Source organism: Osmerus mordax, chromosome 7 (genome assembly GCF_038355195.1).
Source record: "Osmerus mordax isolate fOsmMor3 chromosome 7, fOsmMor3.pri, whole genome shotgun sequence".
Taxonomy (NCBI): Eukaryota; Metazoa; Chordata; class Actinopteri; order Osmeriformes; family Osmeridae; genus Osmerus; species Osmerus mordax.
In genome coordinates this window covers 17,846,449-17,865,702 of record NC_090056.1, presented here as the reverse complement: position 1 = coordinate 17,865,702, position 19,254 = coordinate 17,846,449, and the positions used below count along the sequence as shown (strand labels likewise).

General features: G+C 42.8%; 2 protein-coding genes across 5 annotated transcripts; one reads left to right on the top strand and one right to left on the bottom strand.

Moving 5' to 3' along the window:
- The first annotated feature begins 5,229 nt into the window (after nt 1-5,229).
- vwa1 (von Willebrand factor A domain containing 1) lies at nt 5,230-12,589 on the top strand. 4 transcript variants are annotated; one of them, XR_010876853.1, is made up of 7 exons: nt 5,230-5,519; nt 7,887-8,444; nt 9,474-9,806; nt 10,240-10,515; nt 10,819-11,103; nt 11,231-11,879; nt 12,131-12,589. XR_010876853.1 is itself a non-coding variant. In XM_067239644.1 (6 exons), the coding sequence occupies exons 1-6, from the start codon at nt 5,435-5,437 to the stop codon at nt 11,257-11,259; spliced, it is 1,566 nt and encodes a 521-aa protein (XP_067095745.1). In that variant the 5' UTR covers nt 5,230-5,434; the 3' UTR covers nt 11,260-12,589. The 4 variants fall into 4 exon arrangements, 3 of the variants coding, with proteins under 3 accessions (XP_067095745.1, XP_067095746.1, XP_067095747.1); XM_067239644.1 differs by having other exon boundaries at nt 11,231-12,589; XM_067239645.1 differs by having other exon boundaries at nt 5,237-5,381; nt 11,231-12,589.
- A 774-nt stretch (nt 12,590-13,363) lies between these two features.
- otud3 (OTU deubiquitinase 3) lies at nt 13,364-17,435 on the bottom strand. The gene is made up of 8 exons (XM_067239647.1): nt 17,316-17,435; nt 16,435-16,753; nt 16,188-16,336; nt 15,812-15,924; nt 15,446-15,568; nt 14,895-15,027; nt 14,393-14,583; nt 13,364-14,031 (listed from the first exon to the last, which is right to left on the bottom strand). Exons 2-8 carry the CDS (start codon nt 16,641-16,643, stop codon nt 13,867-13,869), a joined length of 1,083 nt encoding a protein of 360 aa, XP_067095748.1. The 5' UTR covers nt 16,644-16,753; nt 17,316-17,435; the 3' UTR covers nt 13,364-13,866.
- Nucleotides 17,436-19,254: the final 1,819 nt, after the last annotated feature.

Below are 19,254 nucleotides of genomic sequence, written 5' to 3'. Positions count from 1 at the left end.
GGCAGGACAAACCCTTTCCCCTCGAAGCTTCCATGTCTCTTATCACCCTTTCACCCTGGGGTTAAAACAGCCATTTCCCCTCATGCTATGTGCTCACCACGGAGATGGATTACTCATCAGCTGCAGACAGGTAGACAGAGGCAGTCATGGAAGACAAGTTCAAACACAACCCCTCGTACCATATCACTGACAGACAATGCTATGCCCCTTTTCACCTCCCGCACATTTCTGTCACCTTGACAAGAGGAATGAAGTTAAAACAAGTCACAGATTCACTGTATCACCCCTTGGGCCATAAGGAAGGAAGGGAGAGATGGAAGGCAGGGGGAGAGAAAGAGAGAGAAAGACAAAAAGAGGGGGGGGGGGGGTTGAACAAGAGGGATACAGAATGAAAGACAAAAAGGGAAGTGACAGATAGACAACTGGAACGAGAGTAGCCAATTAATCATAGGTGGTTGTTAGCAGTCAGGATGGCCTGCATACACTGACTGTTAACTCCCTGTCATTAAGGTGGAGTGACGCTACTCTTCCCATCTGGTGAGAGGCCTAAGACTGGCTACAACACACGCATCCACACAAAATCACAGATGCACACATGCACTTATAGACTATCTCATTCTCTTTTTTTCCTCTCGTTTTTTTTTTATCCTCTATTTTACTTTTTTCCCTCTGTCTCTTTCTCTGTTTCTCTTTCTATCCTTCCCTCACACACACATACACTTAGTTAGAATTTTTTTTTTTCTTCTAAACTACTAAAATGTAGATGTGCCACACAAATTTTAGGGGCATATACATCCGCTGAGGTATCTGTTAGGACAGATTCAGGGTGGGAGTGCCTTGGCAGCCCATCAAAGCTCACCTATCACAAAGAAAACATTCCGTGCCTTGCATCCGCTCAGTTCACTAAAGTAAAGAAACTAAAGCAAAAAACAATGTAGAAAAATACTGATTCAGACATTTACTTCATAAAACTTCTGGAGATACTTACTTAGAGGACTAGTGAGAAAGCGTGTCTAGCTATTGGGTATAAAAAGAAGTGTGTGTTTGTGTGTGTGTGTGTACAGTATACATAAGCGTAACTAAGGGTGGAAGGCAGCTGGGACACCAAAGGGAGTGTGTGAGCAATAAGGGTCATGATATTACAGACTGCGGAGAGAATTGAACATGCAGCTGCAATGTACAATGGCCAAGACATGCTGAGAGATTGTACTGGTCGAACCAGTCAAAGGAGACACGCAGGACAAAAATAAAAGGAAAGAAAAATTTATAGAATGAAAGAATGAAGGGGAAAAAGGTTCAATGCTGTTTCATTATGAGGAGAAAAGAAAGAAAATGTGGGCCTAGACAGAGGAGAGCAAAGAGAGTGAGAAACAGAGACAGACAGATAGAGATAGAGCGAGAGAGAGAGAGAGAGTTTGTGGAGCCTTGTAGGAATCCTTGCAATGTGAACATTGATATAAACCATCTTCACAGAGCTAAGCTCTGTTCAAGTGTGTGTGGGCTGTGTGTGTGTTTGCAAGTGTTCTAGCTTGTTCGGTTACACTTGCTATGCCAGTCCCTCTCCTAGGGATTGTCAGACAGGAGTCAGATATTGCTGGACTGTTACAGTGATGAATCACACCACTGACCTTTACTCTGAAAAAATTGGCTTTAGTATTTTAATAGTATTTGTTTGCAAGGCACACATGGTTTAACATTGGTTGGGATTCAAGCTCAATATATTGAGCAAGGAAAATTGACATGTGGTTGCCTTTGGGTCACTGATTCAATCAGCCTTGTCGATGTTTAACAAAGTCTGCAAATCTTTGGATATTCTCATTACTTTTTTGCATTGTGTGGGCCCAATTTAAATAGCAACGGGGTAAATAAATTGTTTGCAAAGACACATATAGCTGTTACATGTTCTTTTAGTTATAATATATGAAAATGTTTCCTAATGTGTTTGTGGTTTTAGACCCAAATTCTAAAGATAGCCATTGTAATATGAATCCGGTCACAATAACACCATTGTCTGAGGTGTCCTTTCTGGAGAGGCCAACAGCTTTAGAGAAAACTTCCATGAGACAACCTTGGCAAAATGCAAGACTGTAATACTTCACTATGGAAAACGGCAATATTACATTGAGGGTGTTGGCTGTTTGGCTGTTGGGAATACTCATTGCATATAGCAAAGCAGATGTTTCAATATGTTCAATGAATCTGTCTGTCATTTAGTCACACTACACAGTGCACACATACTTATGTTTTTTATCCCCTTAGCTCAAATAAATACTTTAGGTTTGATTCTTCAAGTAACTATGTTCAGAGTACTATTCACTGTAGATGGTTAGTGTAACCTGTCAACTTTGTTTAAGAAACCTGAAGATGGATAAGTTCCCTGCTATTTGTTCACTTTGGCTTTAAAGCATGGTGGGATATCCTGTTCTGCATCAGGCCTTTTTCCCTGAAAGTTTCCTTTAATTTGTACTATGCAATGAACACGATCTATAGATTTTTGTGTGTAACCCTTGGTCATCCTTTGAACCAATAAATTAACAGCATTGTGAGCACACCGAAAAATATTTAAAAAGCCATCACCTCACAAACAACCTTGCTAACAATGTTTTTGCAGAAGGAAGAAATACACAGGATGTGACACATGAGGAGCAGGAAGTTACAGTTGACGCAGGAACGGAGGGTTCAAGGCTGGTCAGGAAGACAGTGGGCATTTTGGCAATTACGAACCTCAACAAAGCACAGGGATGGGAAACCCATCTGACTTCCCTCCACTGTACTTAAAGTTTACTTTAATGGCTTTTATTTATGCCTGGTGTCAGAATCCAGAGCGCTCCAGCGCAGGAGGATTCTTGGCTTCTCTTGGGAGTTTGAGATTTTTCATTTGCCTATGAGGTCCAGCAGAGATTTACTGGTGTTTTGACTATACCTCCATTGTAATCAGAAACCCTATCTAAATTTTTATGGTATCTCGTCTTTAATCACCACTGCACCCGACATCTCCACAGTCCTCAACTTTCAAAATTCCACGTTTTGATGTTATCCTTCATCGCTCCCCTACGTTTCTCCCTCCTCACACTGGTTTGGGTTTCATCCAAAAAAGTAAGGGAAAAAGTCAACACTTCACCTCTTAATTCACACAACTCCACCAAACATGGCACGCTATAAACCTCAAATGCCACAAACATGCCAAAGACTTGGGGGGGGCGGGGAACCTGGCATAGGGAGAAGTGGAGAATTCACTTAACTACTGAAATGGGTTTTCCACCTTGGTGCCAGATTAGCTTCAGCTCTGGTCTCTATGGTAAAGTGCAGCATGAACACTACCATGTGTCAAAGTATCAAGGGAGTGTATGAATCCCTATTACTCTGGCTACTCACTTGTATAAACCTCAAGTGTTTCAGATTTTTTGCTTAAAACGTCCCTCCTGTCTCATAACAAAACAAAAAAAGAAATTCTCTATATTTCCATGTTGTCACACCATGAACAGGCTCATAATACGTTGTGGCGGCCTGTTCCATTCCACCCTCTCTGTCCTCCTGCCTGTCATCTCTCCCCTGGCCTTGTCGCCTTGCTTACTGCAGAAAGAGTTAACTCTGGCTCCTTACTTCATCCTTGTGTGTTACACTTCGGTGAAATTGACGCGGAGCGAAATGCGCATCCCATGAAAGCTTTACTATCGCTCCACGGGGATTGCAGTGGAATGTGCAAATAACTAAAAACAGACCATCCCTTTAGGTTGCCTAATCTAACACATGGATGACAGAGAAGAAATGTGTTGACTTATTAAGTAGTGCAGAATGAGAACTATTTTAAATTTTCTCTCAGTAACTCAAGAGGTTATATATACATTATTGGATTTAAAATTAATTTACAGAACGGTTACACAGATGTTAACCTTGACTACTCGTAGATCATCAGCAGTAAATGCATTACTTTACATCAGTTGTAAAGGTCACATGATGCACACTTACGTTGGCACACATCTCACACCTGAATATGCAGACACACAAACACACACACTTTTACAGGCCTGTATTCATACATATAAACACACACACACACACACACATACACACATACCATCCGAAGTTATTCCAGGTGGGGATTCCTAACTGATTTACAGCTCACAGGACAATTCAAAGAGCAGGACTCCCATGTGAACAGAGTGTAAAGGGTCAACAGCCGGTCAAGAGGCCAGAAGGCCACAGGACTTCATGTTGGAGCAACGTAAACCTCTTTGAAACAGGATGCAATCCCTAACCAGTCACTCCATACAAGCAAATGTGATGCTGTGTGCTCTTTCTGATGTGGGATATCAGTCTGGGTTCAAGCATCCGTCAATAGCAACAAAAGACAGTTATAAATATAACTATAAATATAATTATAAAAATAAAGTGTACAGTTCATAAAAACTTTTGTGAATGAGATGTTGTTCCAGAACTTTAATGAAAACCTTATATTGTGTGACAGTGTTTAGTTTTTAGGTGTGTGTGTGTGTGTGCATTGGGGTGTAGTCAATGTCTCAAAGGCACAATAGAAATATTGGACAGCATGTTGAGTCTAGGAGGAATCCTGACCTTTGTTCAATCCCACTTCCTCTGTCGCTCCCTCCTACCCATTCTCTTTCTTTCTTTGATTTCTTTCTTTGAATAGTTTTCTTTCATTGAGTTTTCTCTTTCTTTCTTTTTTTATTGATACGTTTTTTTTTGTCCTAACTGTTAACATCTAAGACATAGCATGATAGTACATGCTTGAATGTGGCCCATTATTTAATAGGCACTCTGCCTACTTTTACCCAGGATACCATTTTCTCATTACCAGTGATGTAAAGGCTGAATGTGGTTGTGTCTCTGGTCAGCCAAGGACAGTCATAAGTAGCACACATGACAAGATGGCCCTGCTTTTACTTAATAGTTAATTAAGTTGGTTAAGAGCTGTCCTAAATTTTGCATTTGTTTATTCAGCGTATGGAACTAAGCCAATTTGTTACCCTATTTAAAAGAAACAGGTGCTATTTTCCTCATGGTCAAAAATAATGAGAACTGGAATGCTGTTTGGAAAAATGGACTCGAGCCCAAAAGATGTCTCTAGGACAGGACACTGCTATTCTGAGTTACTTGTAAGACGGGAAAAAGAGGAGGGAGAAGCAAGTAGGATAGGGAGGGAGGGGATAATAGGGAATCGGAAGGACTTCTCAATGGGCTGGGCTGGGATCTGTACACTCGGACGCAAGTTAGTTCGTTTCGTTCAAGGCACCTGACGCGCTCAAAGGAGTATAATCAACCGACATCGTTGATTGGAACAAAATGCTCAAGATATATAGTCACCAAGGGGAAACGTCGGAATAATGTAACATTTTGTGATATGAATTGTTCAATCTAAGGTAACCTGAGTTATTATTCGTGTAGTTGATTTTGATCCAAAAGTTTACCTACAATGGAGAGTCGAGTTTTGTTGACATGCATGCTGTCCTGCGTGTTCCTTTGGTCGTCCATTGCACAGAACCCACTACCTGAAGCAGGTGAGTTTTTAAGGTGGTTGGCGGTGGGCTACCTGGGGGGTTAGGTAACAAAGGGAAACATGATAGTAGTTAATTGTCGAATCACAACGGTCACAGTCATTTGAAACACGCGACAATGATAAATAACCTGGAAAAAATGATCGTTTAGTGCTAGTCACAATTATCTTGTGGGTTATTTTGATAGTATTTAAATATGTAATTGATTAACAATATAAAAGGAGCAAGGTCCCACCCTTGCAGTTGAATGTGGAATATAACCTATCACAGCGCTTAAAAGTTAAACTTGGTCGTGACTCAACTCAAGTCTGTCGGTGTGGGTTTAACAGTGTGACTCAGTGTGTACAGATCAGCAGTCTACTCAAAGCCTATTCCATTTATAGAGACCAGAAGGGATTTGACTAAATTAACACGCAAATTACTTATGCCCTAAGCTTTTGATAAAGACCATGCTAACTTTGAAGGCTTGTGGATACACCTTGGGTCCACCTCTTCCCTCTGGACTGGAGATGTAAGCATATCCTCATTCACTGGTCATGTGATGTGAGCATCATACAGCTTTGGAGTGTTTTAGCTCCAGGAAAGAAAGTGCCAAGTTCCTCAGGCCCATTTAGCCTGTGTGAATGTACATCTGTAGCGCACCTGACCTGTGTGTATATATGTGTCTTTTGTAAAGCTCTCTCTTGGAAGTCGCTTTGGATAAAAGCGTCTGCTAAATGAATAAATGTAAATGTGTGTATACATGTGTGCATGTGTGTGTATGTATTAACACAATGCAAGCCATGTCCACCAAACTAGCATCTCCTACCAAGAAAGCATGTGTGTGCACTTTATTCACGCTTCCATTTCAAAGGCGGGAGTTCATCACTCTGCTTTCTAGCCCACCAATGCTGTTCACTTCCATGATTTATAAATTTCATGATTCGTGAGTTCAGCACTTGCAATAGAAGCTAATCATGATTACAACGATGGGTTCCATTCCGGAAGCCCTCTCCAAGATTCTCTCAGAGTTGAACTCTGCTACTGAATGTTAGGTCCAAACATTTGGTATTAGATAAACACACATGCCCATAGAGGCTGAGGACAGGGAAGGACCTCGAACCAAAAGGCCATATGTGCTTGGTAGCTCTGGCCCCTCCCTCATAGGGTACTGCAGTGCAAAGTCCAAACAATAAGACAGATGTAGGGCATTTTAAGGAGGTAAGAGAGAATATGCAAGTGTGTTTGTTCATACATGCCTCAGTGGTCCTCTCTCAACACAGCTCTTATCAGTACAATCTCTCAACCTTAATGTGAAGCGTTAAGAAATTCTCTGAGAGGTGTCTAAAGAAAATAAGGAAATGTCTAACTAGCTGAGGTCAAACGTTGGGTAGGTGATTTCACCAATATTTCCTTTGTGGGTACGATGTACTGGAATCAGTTCAATCACACACATACACAGTCTCTGTCTCTCCTACTTTCTCTCCCTCCACTTCCCTACGGTACATTCCTTCTTTTCTCTCGGATGGAACAGCCAATGCATACCTCCCCCTAACCCTTTCTTTCTCTCTTTCCCTCCCTCACTCCAATACCCAGTAGCCCCACTGTTCTGCCACTCCCTCTTCACTCCCACTCTACTCTCTTAATACAGTCATATCATTCCCTTTCTGTCTTAATATGGACTCGCTTGCTTCTTTTATGAAATCTGCAAAGTAGTCTTCCTCTGTGTTCACTGCGTGTGTTTGAGGGCATTGTGAGGAATTACACCTATCCGCCTAACTCCTTCACCAGTTGTCTCGGCTTCTTTATCCCTATTTATAGTTTCCGTTGTTTGCTTTGATCTGTTCTTATCTCCGTAATGACTTGTTTCTCACTTCCCCTCCTATGCCTGCTCAAGCCTCCCTTCTCGGTTTTAGTTGTCTCCTGCTTTCAGGCTTAAGGCTTCGCTGTAAAAGATTTTAATGACTGTGTGACTGTGTTATTCCAAGGAGGTGGATGGCGAGAGAGGGAAATTGTGTGTGTGTGTGTGTGTGTGTGTGTGCGTAGGGAGGAGACCAATGGAAAAAGTTGAGGGAGGAAGGAGGATTTTGAGAGTGCTTGTTGAATATTCTCTTTCTATGGTTGGATAGCTAGGTACTGGGATTATACTTAAGCCTATAAATGTGTGGTAATGTTTTTAACATTCCACCTGTGTGTTTGTGGTACTTGGCGAGCAAGACCACACTGTTTCCTCATGATTGTCTTATCACTGTAAACACAACCTACCTGTAAACAACAGTTACACTGAGGACTTCATAATGGAACAGTTACACTGAGGCAATGGAGCCCATTGTTATTGGCAGATAAACCTATTTTCTTCTTGTTAAATATTGTTCTCTCTCTTTCTCCCAGTGCTCAACTGTTGCGAGGGTGATGTTCTCTTTCTATTGGACTCCTCGGGCAGTGTTTCGTCCTATGAGCACACCCGAATGCTCAGCTTCCTCTCCGAACTCCTCCTCCCGTTCTCATTGGGCGAGGACCAGGTCAGAGTAGGACTGCTGCAGGTGGGTACTCAACCCCACCTTGAGTTTGGCTTCAACTTCTTTAATACCCAAGCTGGTCTTCAGCGGGCGCTCAAGAGCACCAGGCCTCTTGGGGGCGACACCAACACGGAGGAGGCCTTACGGATGGCCCAGGATTCGGTGCTGAGGCCTGGAGGGGTAGGAGGGGCAAGGCCGGGGCTCCCCAGGGTGTTGGTATGGCTGACGGATGGAGTGAAACCGGGCGATGTGATTGGACCAATGGCGGAGCTGCGAGAGGAAGGCGTGGCGGTGTTGGTGGTGTCCACGGGCCACGGGAACTACCAGGTGCTGCGTCAGGTTGTGAGCCCGCCCGTGGAGTCACATCTGTACTTTATTGACATCGATGACATGAGTATCATCACAGACGACCTGAGGGACGCCATCATTGGTGAGTTGGTGGCGTTGGTGTGTATGTGTGTTGTGGAGGTAATATTTAGGCCTACCGTAAACTTCAGTGCGTCTTCTGAATGGAATACTTGTTAATTTTAAGAATTTCAGTAAAGGAGCTTAGCTTCTGGTTTCTGAAGCCGGGGGGATGTCACCGTAATTGAAGGCGACACGATTTCAATTGGAAAATGTCCTTATTTGCATAATCCATGTTGCAATTTAAATCTTTGATTACCCTGCATGTCATTTCCTAAATTGCCTGCACCTGAGTCAGACTTCCCTCTTCTGCCTTGCCGTCGTTCCACTGCAGCTTACCACACTCACACTATAATACCACACACTCCCAGAGACAGTGGGGCGAAAGGGAAAGATGACACTGTGTGTGTGTGTGTGTGTGTGACAGACTGTAAGGAGAGAGTTGGGGCTATTAATATAGAAATTATTTAACCCCAGTCCTATTTCCCTCACCACCATCCACCCTCCTTCTCTCCTGTGTCCCCTGAAGTGCCAGACGTAGATATAAATAGACAGGAGAGTATTTCTCTGGATAGATAGGGTAACAACCATAATGCACCCATGGACAGTAAAGTCAGTCTATGTAGCAGTAAGACATGATGCATGGAGTAAATGCGTCCTCTTCCCGTACTTCTGTGGGTATCTTTTACACTGGGACCTCTCCTGGGGGGCTGGCTGTTGTGTAGCAGGGGAACCATCCAAACTGGGTTGTCTATTTTGAATGGTTTTATCGCACAGGCTTTGAATGTGTTTGGGATCGTCTGTCTGTCTGTCTGTCTGTCTGTCTGAAGGGCTTAAGCCTGTCTCTCTTCTGTAATGTCTGTCTGGCTGGACCCTTGGTGTGCATTAGATGCATCTTCCTGCAGGTGTTAAGTGTAATTATAATTATAGCTGTAGTTGATTAGATGAGAGCATCCCCATGTGATACTGTTAACACCGGGTGCGTTCCTGTCGGCAGCGTGGTCCAGTTTAGACCCGTAGACCCCCATGCTTTCTCATCCTGTTTCTCATCCAGAGATCATCCAAGCCGAGCGGCTCCAGGTCCGAGATGTGTCCACCGACAGCGCTGTGCTGCAGTGGAGGCCGGTATTAACCGGTCTGACCGGTTACTACGAGATCCGGTATGGACCAGTTCCTACCGGTACTGTGGGTGGAGGAGGTGGTGGCAGTAGTGGTACCAGTCCTAGTACCAGCGGCGGTCAGTACCAGAGACTGACCCGGCCGGGGGACGCCAGCGACGTCAAGCTGACTGGTCTGAGGCCGGACACAACCTATTCAGCCACACTGACCCCCGAGTCCAACGAACATTTGTCAAACTCACTCTCCGTCAACTTCACTACAAAGCCAGGTACGTCTGCCTTCATTATCTAGACAACAAGCGGGCGTACCAGCTATAGTTTAGAATGTACACTACAAACTTTTGACTGGTACTGTATGTCATCAGTCTATTTGAGTAGCAAATTTGAAACTCCTGTAGAACACTTGGATGCACTTGATTTATCGTATGTAGCGCTTTGATGCCATTGGGACAGACGAATCAAATGAACCCCCACTTAGGTACTTAGTTCAAGTGCTTTCAAGTAGTTTATAATTTCTATTACAGAACACGTTTAATTATGCAATAATTAACTCAGTTCTGCTGAGTGTTAGATGATTATTGTTTTAATCAGCTTTTGGAAACATTCAAGTGGACTTTTGTTGTCGTATGTTCACCAACGAAGAAACTCTCCTCTCTACTTCCCTTCTAAATTGTCTCTCCCTGTCCCCCTGTCCCATGTCAGAGGTGATGAGCCCAGCCACAGTGACCATCTCTGAGTTGGGCGTGAACTCTGTGAGGGTGAGTTGGGGTCCTGTGCAGCCTGAGGCTGTGCAGAGCTACAAGGTGGAGTACTCTGCTCTGCCCAGAGGGAAGCTTCACATCGTCACCACGGGCCGATGGCAGAACTCTACGGTTCTGACTAACCTGCAGCCAGACACTCAGTACCTGGTCACCGTGAGCGCCCGCTACTCCTCTGGGAAGGAGAGGGCCATATCGGTGAAGATGTGCACCCAGGAAGGTGAGGAGCCTGGTGGGAAATAGGGACCTTGGAAACTGGGTTAGGGATCATTTTACAATCCTTTAATCCTTCTTTTCTAAATAGAGGGAGGGGTTCACAGCTTAACTGCTTTTTGGCTTGTATTTCTACTCTCGGTCGACACTTGAATGGAGAAAGACCGCCTTGCGAACCCTGGGGTTGGTTTCGAACTAAAGCTAAATTAAATGATTAAATGTATTAAGTTAAATCTCTTATTTATTCTCTCCCTTTCTCTTTCCCTGTCACACTCAAACCTCACATCTCCCCTTGTACATCCTTCCCCAGTGACGCCAGCCCTAGCAGACCTGCAGTTGACCAAGGTGGGCAGCGACTCTGTCCAGGTGGACTGGAAGCCCAGTGCCCAGGGTCTGAGGGGCTACTGGCTGACCTGGGAGGACCAGGACCAGAGAGGCTCTCCAGCCGGGCCCCAGCACTCCTCCCTCTACCTGCCCTCCAGCTCCCTGTCCACCCGCCTCACACACCTGCCCCCCGCCGCCCGGGTGTGTGTGTCGCCCGTCTACCGGACGGCCCGTGGGGAGGGGATCTGCTGCTCTACACGGTTTCAGTCGGGTGAGGAAAGGAGGAGGAAGACTGTTTCCATGGAAACTACCGAACACAACACCGTATTCCATGGAATGACCTTTGCCATTGTTTCTCTAAACCCATCTTTCCCCTCTTTGTTTCTCTACCACTCTAGACGTCTTTTCATACCGCTACAGATCCTAGCACAACTTCTCTTGGCTGACAAGGACAGCGATCGAAGGACGGTGAGGAGGGGTGGAATAGAAGCCAACCACTTTGCTTTCAACATGCTCTTTCATACAGTCCGCTTTTGCACACTCCTTCCTGGACACCATGTGTAAGATGTTGTGGCCTGCAGAGCACTTGTGTGCAATAGACACTTTGGAGTGTAAGAAAACACCTGCAAAAACCGAAGGCTTCTTGCTTTTTAATTTCCCATTGTAGTCAATGTTGTACGTGGTCTAAACCTGTAATCTCACTGTGTATTTGTTTTATGTAGGCTTACAATGTAGAGAAGGCTAGCATAGAGAATAATTTAGCTTTTCCAGTTCAAGAAGGGTCTAACGTGAGGAAAGATGTGAAAAACATCCTATTTATTCAATGCACCGAGGATTTCTATCTTACTACATATCCTGTATCGTTGGTTTTGTGTGTGTGTGAGTGCATGTCTGTGATCTTCAAGTATAATTGAAGGGCATGTGAACACAGGATCTCTAATAAGAGAGGACTTCAGAGCACTTGGAACCGATGAAAAATTACAAACAGACCTTCCACATGCCTTCACGTGCTTGCACACAGACCGCGTTTGAGAGGTCTTAACCCTTGTGCTGCCTTCGGGTCACATGACCCAAAGGTTCATAACGAACCATCGTTGTGTTTACCCAATTTTACCCAATACAAAAACAAATAAAAATAATTTTCTTTTAACCTTCGCAATGTGGGGGGTCTGAGACAGCCCAACGGTTAAAAGAAAAGGCTTCACTTTGTTTTTGTATGCAGTAAAGTTGTCGCAATACGACGGTGGGTCACAATGACTGATGGGTCAGAATGACCCGAAGATAACACAAGGGTTAAGATAAAAAAAAGTGCTATTTTCTGATTATTTGTACAGTCTATGTTTTCTGATATAAAGAAACATTAAACAGACAGGTTAACAGACACAGTTAATTATATATTTTTTGTGATGTTGGTGCTGTCTTAACAATATGGGGTCTGGAAGCAAAGATTTAATTTTTAAGTAGTCTCTACTGCCCTCTTCAGTCATTTAAAGGTTGCACTGAATTTAGTATTCTGAACTAGATTTGATCTAACTATAGATTTCTTGATATTCTATGCAAATTAGTTGACATGTATGTTTTGGTAATAATCCACTATTGGATTATGATGGGTTTACAAATTAAAATGATGTTCACACAATTTAGTCAGTTGGATATGCCTAAGAAAGCAATGTACTATACATCCAACTTTATTTTGTCTTTCTTTTTCTTATGTTTCATGTGAGAATTGGTGAAAATCATCAACCCATTTAAAAATATATTTTGGTGGTCTTTTTTCATGTAGGAGGAGTACTTTTTAAAAGTTGTTAAGTGTGCCAGTCATCCAATTGGCTGATAAACAATGGTGTAGATGTTTCACCTTCTTGTTTGGAAGGGTCAGCACACACAAATTGTAACAAGAGATGGCGCTAGATAGCTGTGAAACCGAAATGTAGGTTAAGATATCCCTAACTAAGGGCCACCTCTCCACGTCTTCCCTACATGTTTTTCGTAATAGCATGTCAATGAACATTTAAAAAAATTACAATTTAAATATTGTGCTTGTATTTTCCAGTAATTGAGAAACACGACAATGTGTAGACAGAAATCGACGGTCAAGGATAAAAAATGTGTTTCAATAATCAAGCTCAATATAAATAAACATGTAAATAACAAGAGCACATAAAAATGATACTTACAGATTCAGAATAGTATCCTGATTGTAGAAGTGTCTGTTTAGATTGCGGTACAAATCTATAATAGTTTGCGTTACAGTTGTGCATGAGAAGGAGGAAAGTACAGAAATACAGCACATTGAAACTTCCAAACAATGGTGTTTTAATGGACCAATATACTACCAAACTGTTTTGACTAAATCTCTCTATAGTAAACACTAAACTTGTCAACCTGTATGACGAGCATGTAAACTGATAAGTGTTTATGTCCTCACAATAGGCTGATGTGTGTTTGCATTAAACCCCCTACCCTTAATCATTTAATTAAAAAGTTGAATATAAAAAATACATTAAAACCATTAATAACAAAACATCAACTCTAATAAGTAAGGATTGAGATTTATTGCAGCATTCCACACCATATCAGACAGTATGCATAACAATCATTAATTAACATCTTTTTTTTTGCTTTCTCTTTGGCTAGAAACAGAGAAAAACTCAATTCAAAAGAAGACAGAGAAGCCCATGATACACTGTATGGTAATTTGTGAAAATCTTTCCTCATTCACCAGCATCAGAAGAGTCTAGACAGTGTGTCTATGAAGAGCCCAACCAAGTAGCAAACAAACCCTAAGCACACGATTGCTGACGAAAACAAACACATGTCAACTTCTACTTGCACATGCACGCGCGCCCGCCCACACACACACACACACACACACACACACACGTATCTCAGGCACTGTACATTTGCAAAAAATTCATTTGCATTTTCTTTTCTTTTTTTTAAACGTCATCCAATATGATTGAAGTTGATTGAATGTGCAAAACATTGCCATCATCCTCACACTTCTAGTTGTGTTAGGCCATTCTGTTTTATTTTATATACTGAGTGTGTTGAGAGCAGGAACTAGAGTAACCGGTTCTGGCAGGTTCTGATTCTGGTCTGGTGCTCCTTTGCTCTGGAGAACCTTCTGACGATGTCGTTCCTCCTGTCTCTTCTTCTTCTCCACACGCTGCTGTTCCTTACGTTGCTTGTTGGACACCTGAGAGCATTGAACACTTAACCCTTGTGCTGCCTTCGGGTCACATGACCCAAAGGTTCACAACAAACCATTGTTGTCAATTTTACCAAATACAAAAACAAATAAAAAGCATGTTCTTTAAACCTTCGTGATGTGGGGGGGTCTGAGACAGCCCGACGGTTAAAAGAAAATGCTTCACTTTTTTTTTTTTGTATGTGGTAAAGTAGTCGCAATACGACGGTGGGTCAGAATGACCCGAAGATAACACAAGGGTTAAGTAAGGAGGGCCGGACTACAGAAGACCAAACAAGGTGTTGACAAAACTCTTCCTGTCACTGTTTGGTAGTGCTGGGAGGGAATGCAGTATGTGGACGAGCCATACCTTGGGTTTGTGGGATTTGCTTCCCTCTGGTGGTCTTTTGTGGTCACTGCACTCTGTTGGTTCACCCTGACAGGCAGAGCAAAATCCTGAAGCACACTGGCCTTGGCAGGACGGGGCTGGTAGCTCAGCTTCCATCAGCCACTCTGCATTAATGGTGGCAGCACTCAGCTGGAACAGATTCTCCTCCTCACCTGAATGATACAGGGCAGAGAAATAAATAATTTACACACCGGATTGACTGCAATTTCTCAATTGCGAGGGGAGTGGTCTCTGACAGTAAGATTTACATTTAGTCATTTAGCAGACGCTCTTATCCAGAGCGACTTACAGTAAGTACAGGGACATTCCCCCTGAGGCAAATAGGGTGAAGTGCCTTGCCCAAGGACACAACGTCCTTTGGCACGGCCAGGAATCGAACTGGCAACCTTCAGATTACTAGCCCGATTCCCTAACCGCTCAGCCACCTGACTCCCTGGATCTATCTCATAGGAAGGTTCCTCACAATACATCCCCCTGTTCTTTAGGGAGCTCAGGATAACGCTGTCCTCTTCAGAGGGGCTGGGCGAGGGGGACTTCCCCACATCTGTCTGACCCCCCCCAAACTCACGCTGATGCCCTATGGCTTTCTGGAGGTTCTGAAAGTGAAAGATAAAATATGTTAACTTAAGGATTGGGGTTTTTTCATTCAATGAACATGTGCTGAAATCCCCCTTCACAAAGCCTTTTACTTGACAAAAAGGGAATTACTAGTATATCAAAGGCCTATCTAGTTTTAAGTCTTAAAAAGAACTACAATCCGAGAATTAACTACAAAGTACACCTGGGAAATGTAGTTTGATTTCTTAAACCAAACTATCAGCATAATGATACTAATGGTGCCTCAGTACAAGTTTGTTGTCACAATGGCAGTTTTTATTTAGTATTTATATATTAGTTTTATTATTCATAACTATATTTAATTACCATTGCTCATATATGTACTTCCGGGCCACAACACAAGGCAGGACTTTCTTACTCTATAGAGGGTTAGCTGACGTTAGTTGGAGGGCCTACCTCAATGCGCAGTAGAGCAGGGCTCTCAGAGTTGTCACCAGTGGGTCGCACGCTGTCGTAATGGTCGCCATAACGATAGGCAATGTGAAGCTCTCTACAAACTTGCTTCTCCACACCATTTATCTGAATTGGTATGAGATCAGAAGTATCACTAGAGGCATCTGTATTGCACTACAAGTAAAATCTGAACCATACAGCATCTGTAAAAATGTTGAAGTTAAACATTACCTTGTTTCAAAGCATCATTATGAGATTCAATGTGTGTTTCAAGGTTACCAACACTTGTCTTTATGTCTTTGGACAATGAATATATGCCTCTGGCCATAGAATAAATCTTATAGGGTGGATACAGCTATCGTTTCCTACCTCCCACAATGGAGTGTTCAGCTGATGGATGACTACTTTCAGCTGTTGGCTGCGGGCAAAAGCCACAATGGCATCATTGCCAGCAAAAGTACCGGGCTGGGAGAGATTGGATACTGGGTGAAAATGAAAGTGACAGAATAATGAATAGAACGGTTTTGAGTGACTTAAGACTTTCTATATGACATTGTTATTGTTGTTGTCTTTTTATCCTGCCATATTGAATCCACTAGGTTTTTACTCTGTCATGATTACAATTACACACACACACACGCACAAACTACAATCTGACCTTACTTTCTTTCCCATGCATTACAGGAAATTATTGAATGTGTTTTTTCCAGGAACAAATTGGTTTAGCTGAGGTCATTTTCCTTACGATGCTGAGCAAACGGCATGTCATCCTCTACGAAGGGTTCAAAGTCGTGACGGTGTGACATCATGTACTGCACAGTCTCCTGGCGCAGACGGAGATGTCCTCGAGAGTGTCCCTCCAGCTGGTCCCCAAGGGCTCTGAACAGGCAGTTCCTACAGAGAGCAGAGCAGAGAGACTTGTAGTTGGCTACACGTACAATACCTGACTGAGGAATAAACCACATGTTGAAGAGGCTGTCGTGTCATCTTACCCATCTCCAGGGACCTCTCTCAGCTTGAGCCCCAGAGCTTGGAGCTGATTGGAGAAGCTGACAAACTCCTCGGCGTCGTCCCCACCGTCCTGAGGGCGGTTCTTGCGGTCCTTGGCTATGGCACGCCGGGCGGCGCGCTCATCCCGCTTCCGTTCCGCGTCGCCCTTCCTGTTGCCGCGCACAGGCTTTCCTGTTTGCTTCCTGGACATGCTTACTGCTGTCTCCACATATGTGAATACCTATGCTGGCACAGTGCTACAAATACAGATCTCCTAATCACTGATGCATGGAGATCACTGAGTTCCTTAAAGATCAAAACCTGGTTGGAAGATAGATTTGATAAAAATTAGACATTTGTTTGAACAAAATCATGCCACTGTACTACCACACAGCCAGACAAGAAGTAGTTCAGCACAGAGTACAACTATGTTTATGACTTATGCAGCAAACTACAGTATATGTCATTATGCATGTTTTTTGTTAGCATGCAGCTGCTGTGTTATTTTACATACTGTATTGATCTAGACTCTAGTACGGCAGTAGTAACGACGTAGTCTAGCGAGCGCTGCATTAACTGGTTAGCTATAGATTTAGCTAAAAAAGCAAGTCAAATTACATCAGATCAACCAACAGAACTGCAACATAGCTAGCGAACAAAGAAGGAAATGTGACCGGCACGGTGCCATTTTACATATTTCGTTGATTAATGCGGTTTGTTAGTGGCCGTGCTATGGCGGCTAAGCTAGCTCTAAAGTTAACAGCTAGCTAGCTGGCAGACTACCTACAGCGAAACCACTGTTATAACCGTAACACAACACACCAAGTTATTCTTTATTCTAATAAAAAAATTATATAGCTAGCCAGTTCATCAAATTACTCACATTCCACAGTTTGTTGGATATGTCGAGAATCGACAACGACCTAGGAATATCTTACTTAATGCTAATCAAATACGGACTCGTGAGTTTTGTTTACAATCCTTTCCCCCAAAATTCTTCCGGATTCGTAATGAAAGTACGGTACGTTGAGTGGACCAAATCTTGTGTCATCATCCAGTTTGTTTGCTGATGAATATCTGTCCACAATAGCTAAGTTAATATTAATGGAGAAGCTAGAGATAACTGATATCCGAAATATAAATTATGATACAATAATTATTATGATTGAATTGATTATGATTATGATTGAAAAATTGAATAGGCTGTAGATGTAGGTTTTGTCAGACAATTTTGGACAAGATTTTAAATTTTACAATCCAATATCTCTTTGGCTGTATGTGCCTAGCCCTGCTCTTAAAGACTACATGAATAAAAAGAGCTAAAGTAGGAGGCCAGAAGCCTCTTCTAAATATGTTCTATTCAAGTTAAGACAAAGCTAGTAAGTTAACATAAAGCGTGCTGTAAAAAGGTGGTCTGGGTTTGCAATATCAACTCAATAAAAAAGTGAAGTATTAGCTGATGCCTGGCAGTCAAAAATCAAGCTTTGAGTCATGTTCATGTTGCAAAGCTGTGTGTTTCAGTGTATGACTCAGGATAAGGTGGGAGGTGAGTTATGTATTTTGAAGGAAAACAGGCCCCCATCATCACTCTCTTTTCTCTTTTCCTTCACTCTCCTCTCTTCTCCAAAAATCTGTTCCATCCTTTTCACCAATCCTCCTTATGACAACATGTCGTTGGAGAGAATGTGTGTGGGGGAGGAGTGGGTAGAAGAGAGAGAGAGAGAGAGAGAGAGAGAGAGAGAGAGAGAGAGAGAGAGAGAGAGAGAGAGAGAGAGAGAGAGAGAACAGTGTTGCACACCAGCACCACAGTGAGTAAAGAAACAGCCCCGGGACTTAAAAATACAACAGTAGCAGGATGAGAATAAAAAACTACAGGAAGACAGAATCTAAGTGAAATGTCATTCCAGTTTCATTGGCTACAAACTGAACAAAATCAGGTCAACATGATTTTGTTGACCTGAGTCTGTATAGGCTATATTTTTCTGGCACATGGAAATATTGCAGAGTGCTAAATAAATAAAAACAATCAAGAAAACACGTTTTTTTTTCTCATATGAATCTTTTCAGACAGACCGAACTGTGTGCAATTCCAAAGATGCAAAGTTGCTCGCTCTTTTAACCAATTTGTTCCAATCCACGAGGAGGAATATATCCATTGGTTTCTGTAGATCAGCTTTGGCCAATCGACTATCGCCCGGGTGGGTACTATCCAAGGTCCTGAACTGTCAGTGGCCCCGCGTGTCTGGATGCCAACCACGAGCCTAACCTCTCAATGTACAATACATTGGGGCCCTATAGGGAAAAAACATACATATGTTAATACATCGTTCCTTTAACACGTTTTCTTGCAGTGTGTTGATTTTGGATCACGCCAAAGTGTTTTGAAGGATTGAGACATTTGGGATATAGCCTACTTTTTTACATTTACCCTGGGGTAATGTTCAAGATGAACATCTCAGTTTGTTCTAGATGGACAGAGCTCCTGGAGATAAGTGACCGAGCTTGAGAATGAAGTAGGCTACGTGTCAGAACATGTAAGAATTGTTTTGACTTTTATATGATCACGACTGACAAACGCTAGGAATTATAAAGCTAAATTGGCAAGCTTGTGTGTATATGAACACAGCCCGGCGAAATGGCGCAGAATCAGAAAATTAACTGCAACGTCTAGAGAGAGAGAGACACAGAGAAAGAGAGAGAGAGAGAGAGAGAGAGAGAGAGAGAGAGAGAGAGAGAGAGAGAGAGAGAGAGAGAGAGAGAGAGAGAGAGAGAGAGAGAGAAGGGGTATGTGGCGATGGTGATTTAAACGTGTAACGCCTGGA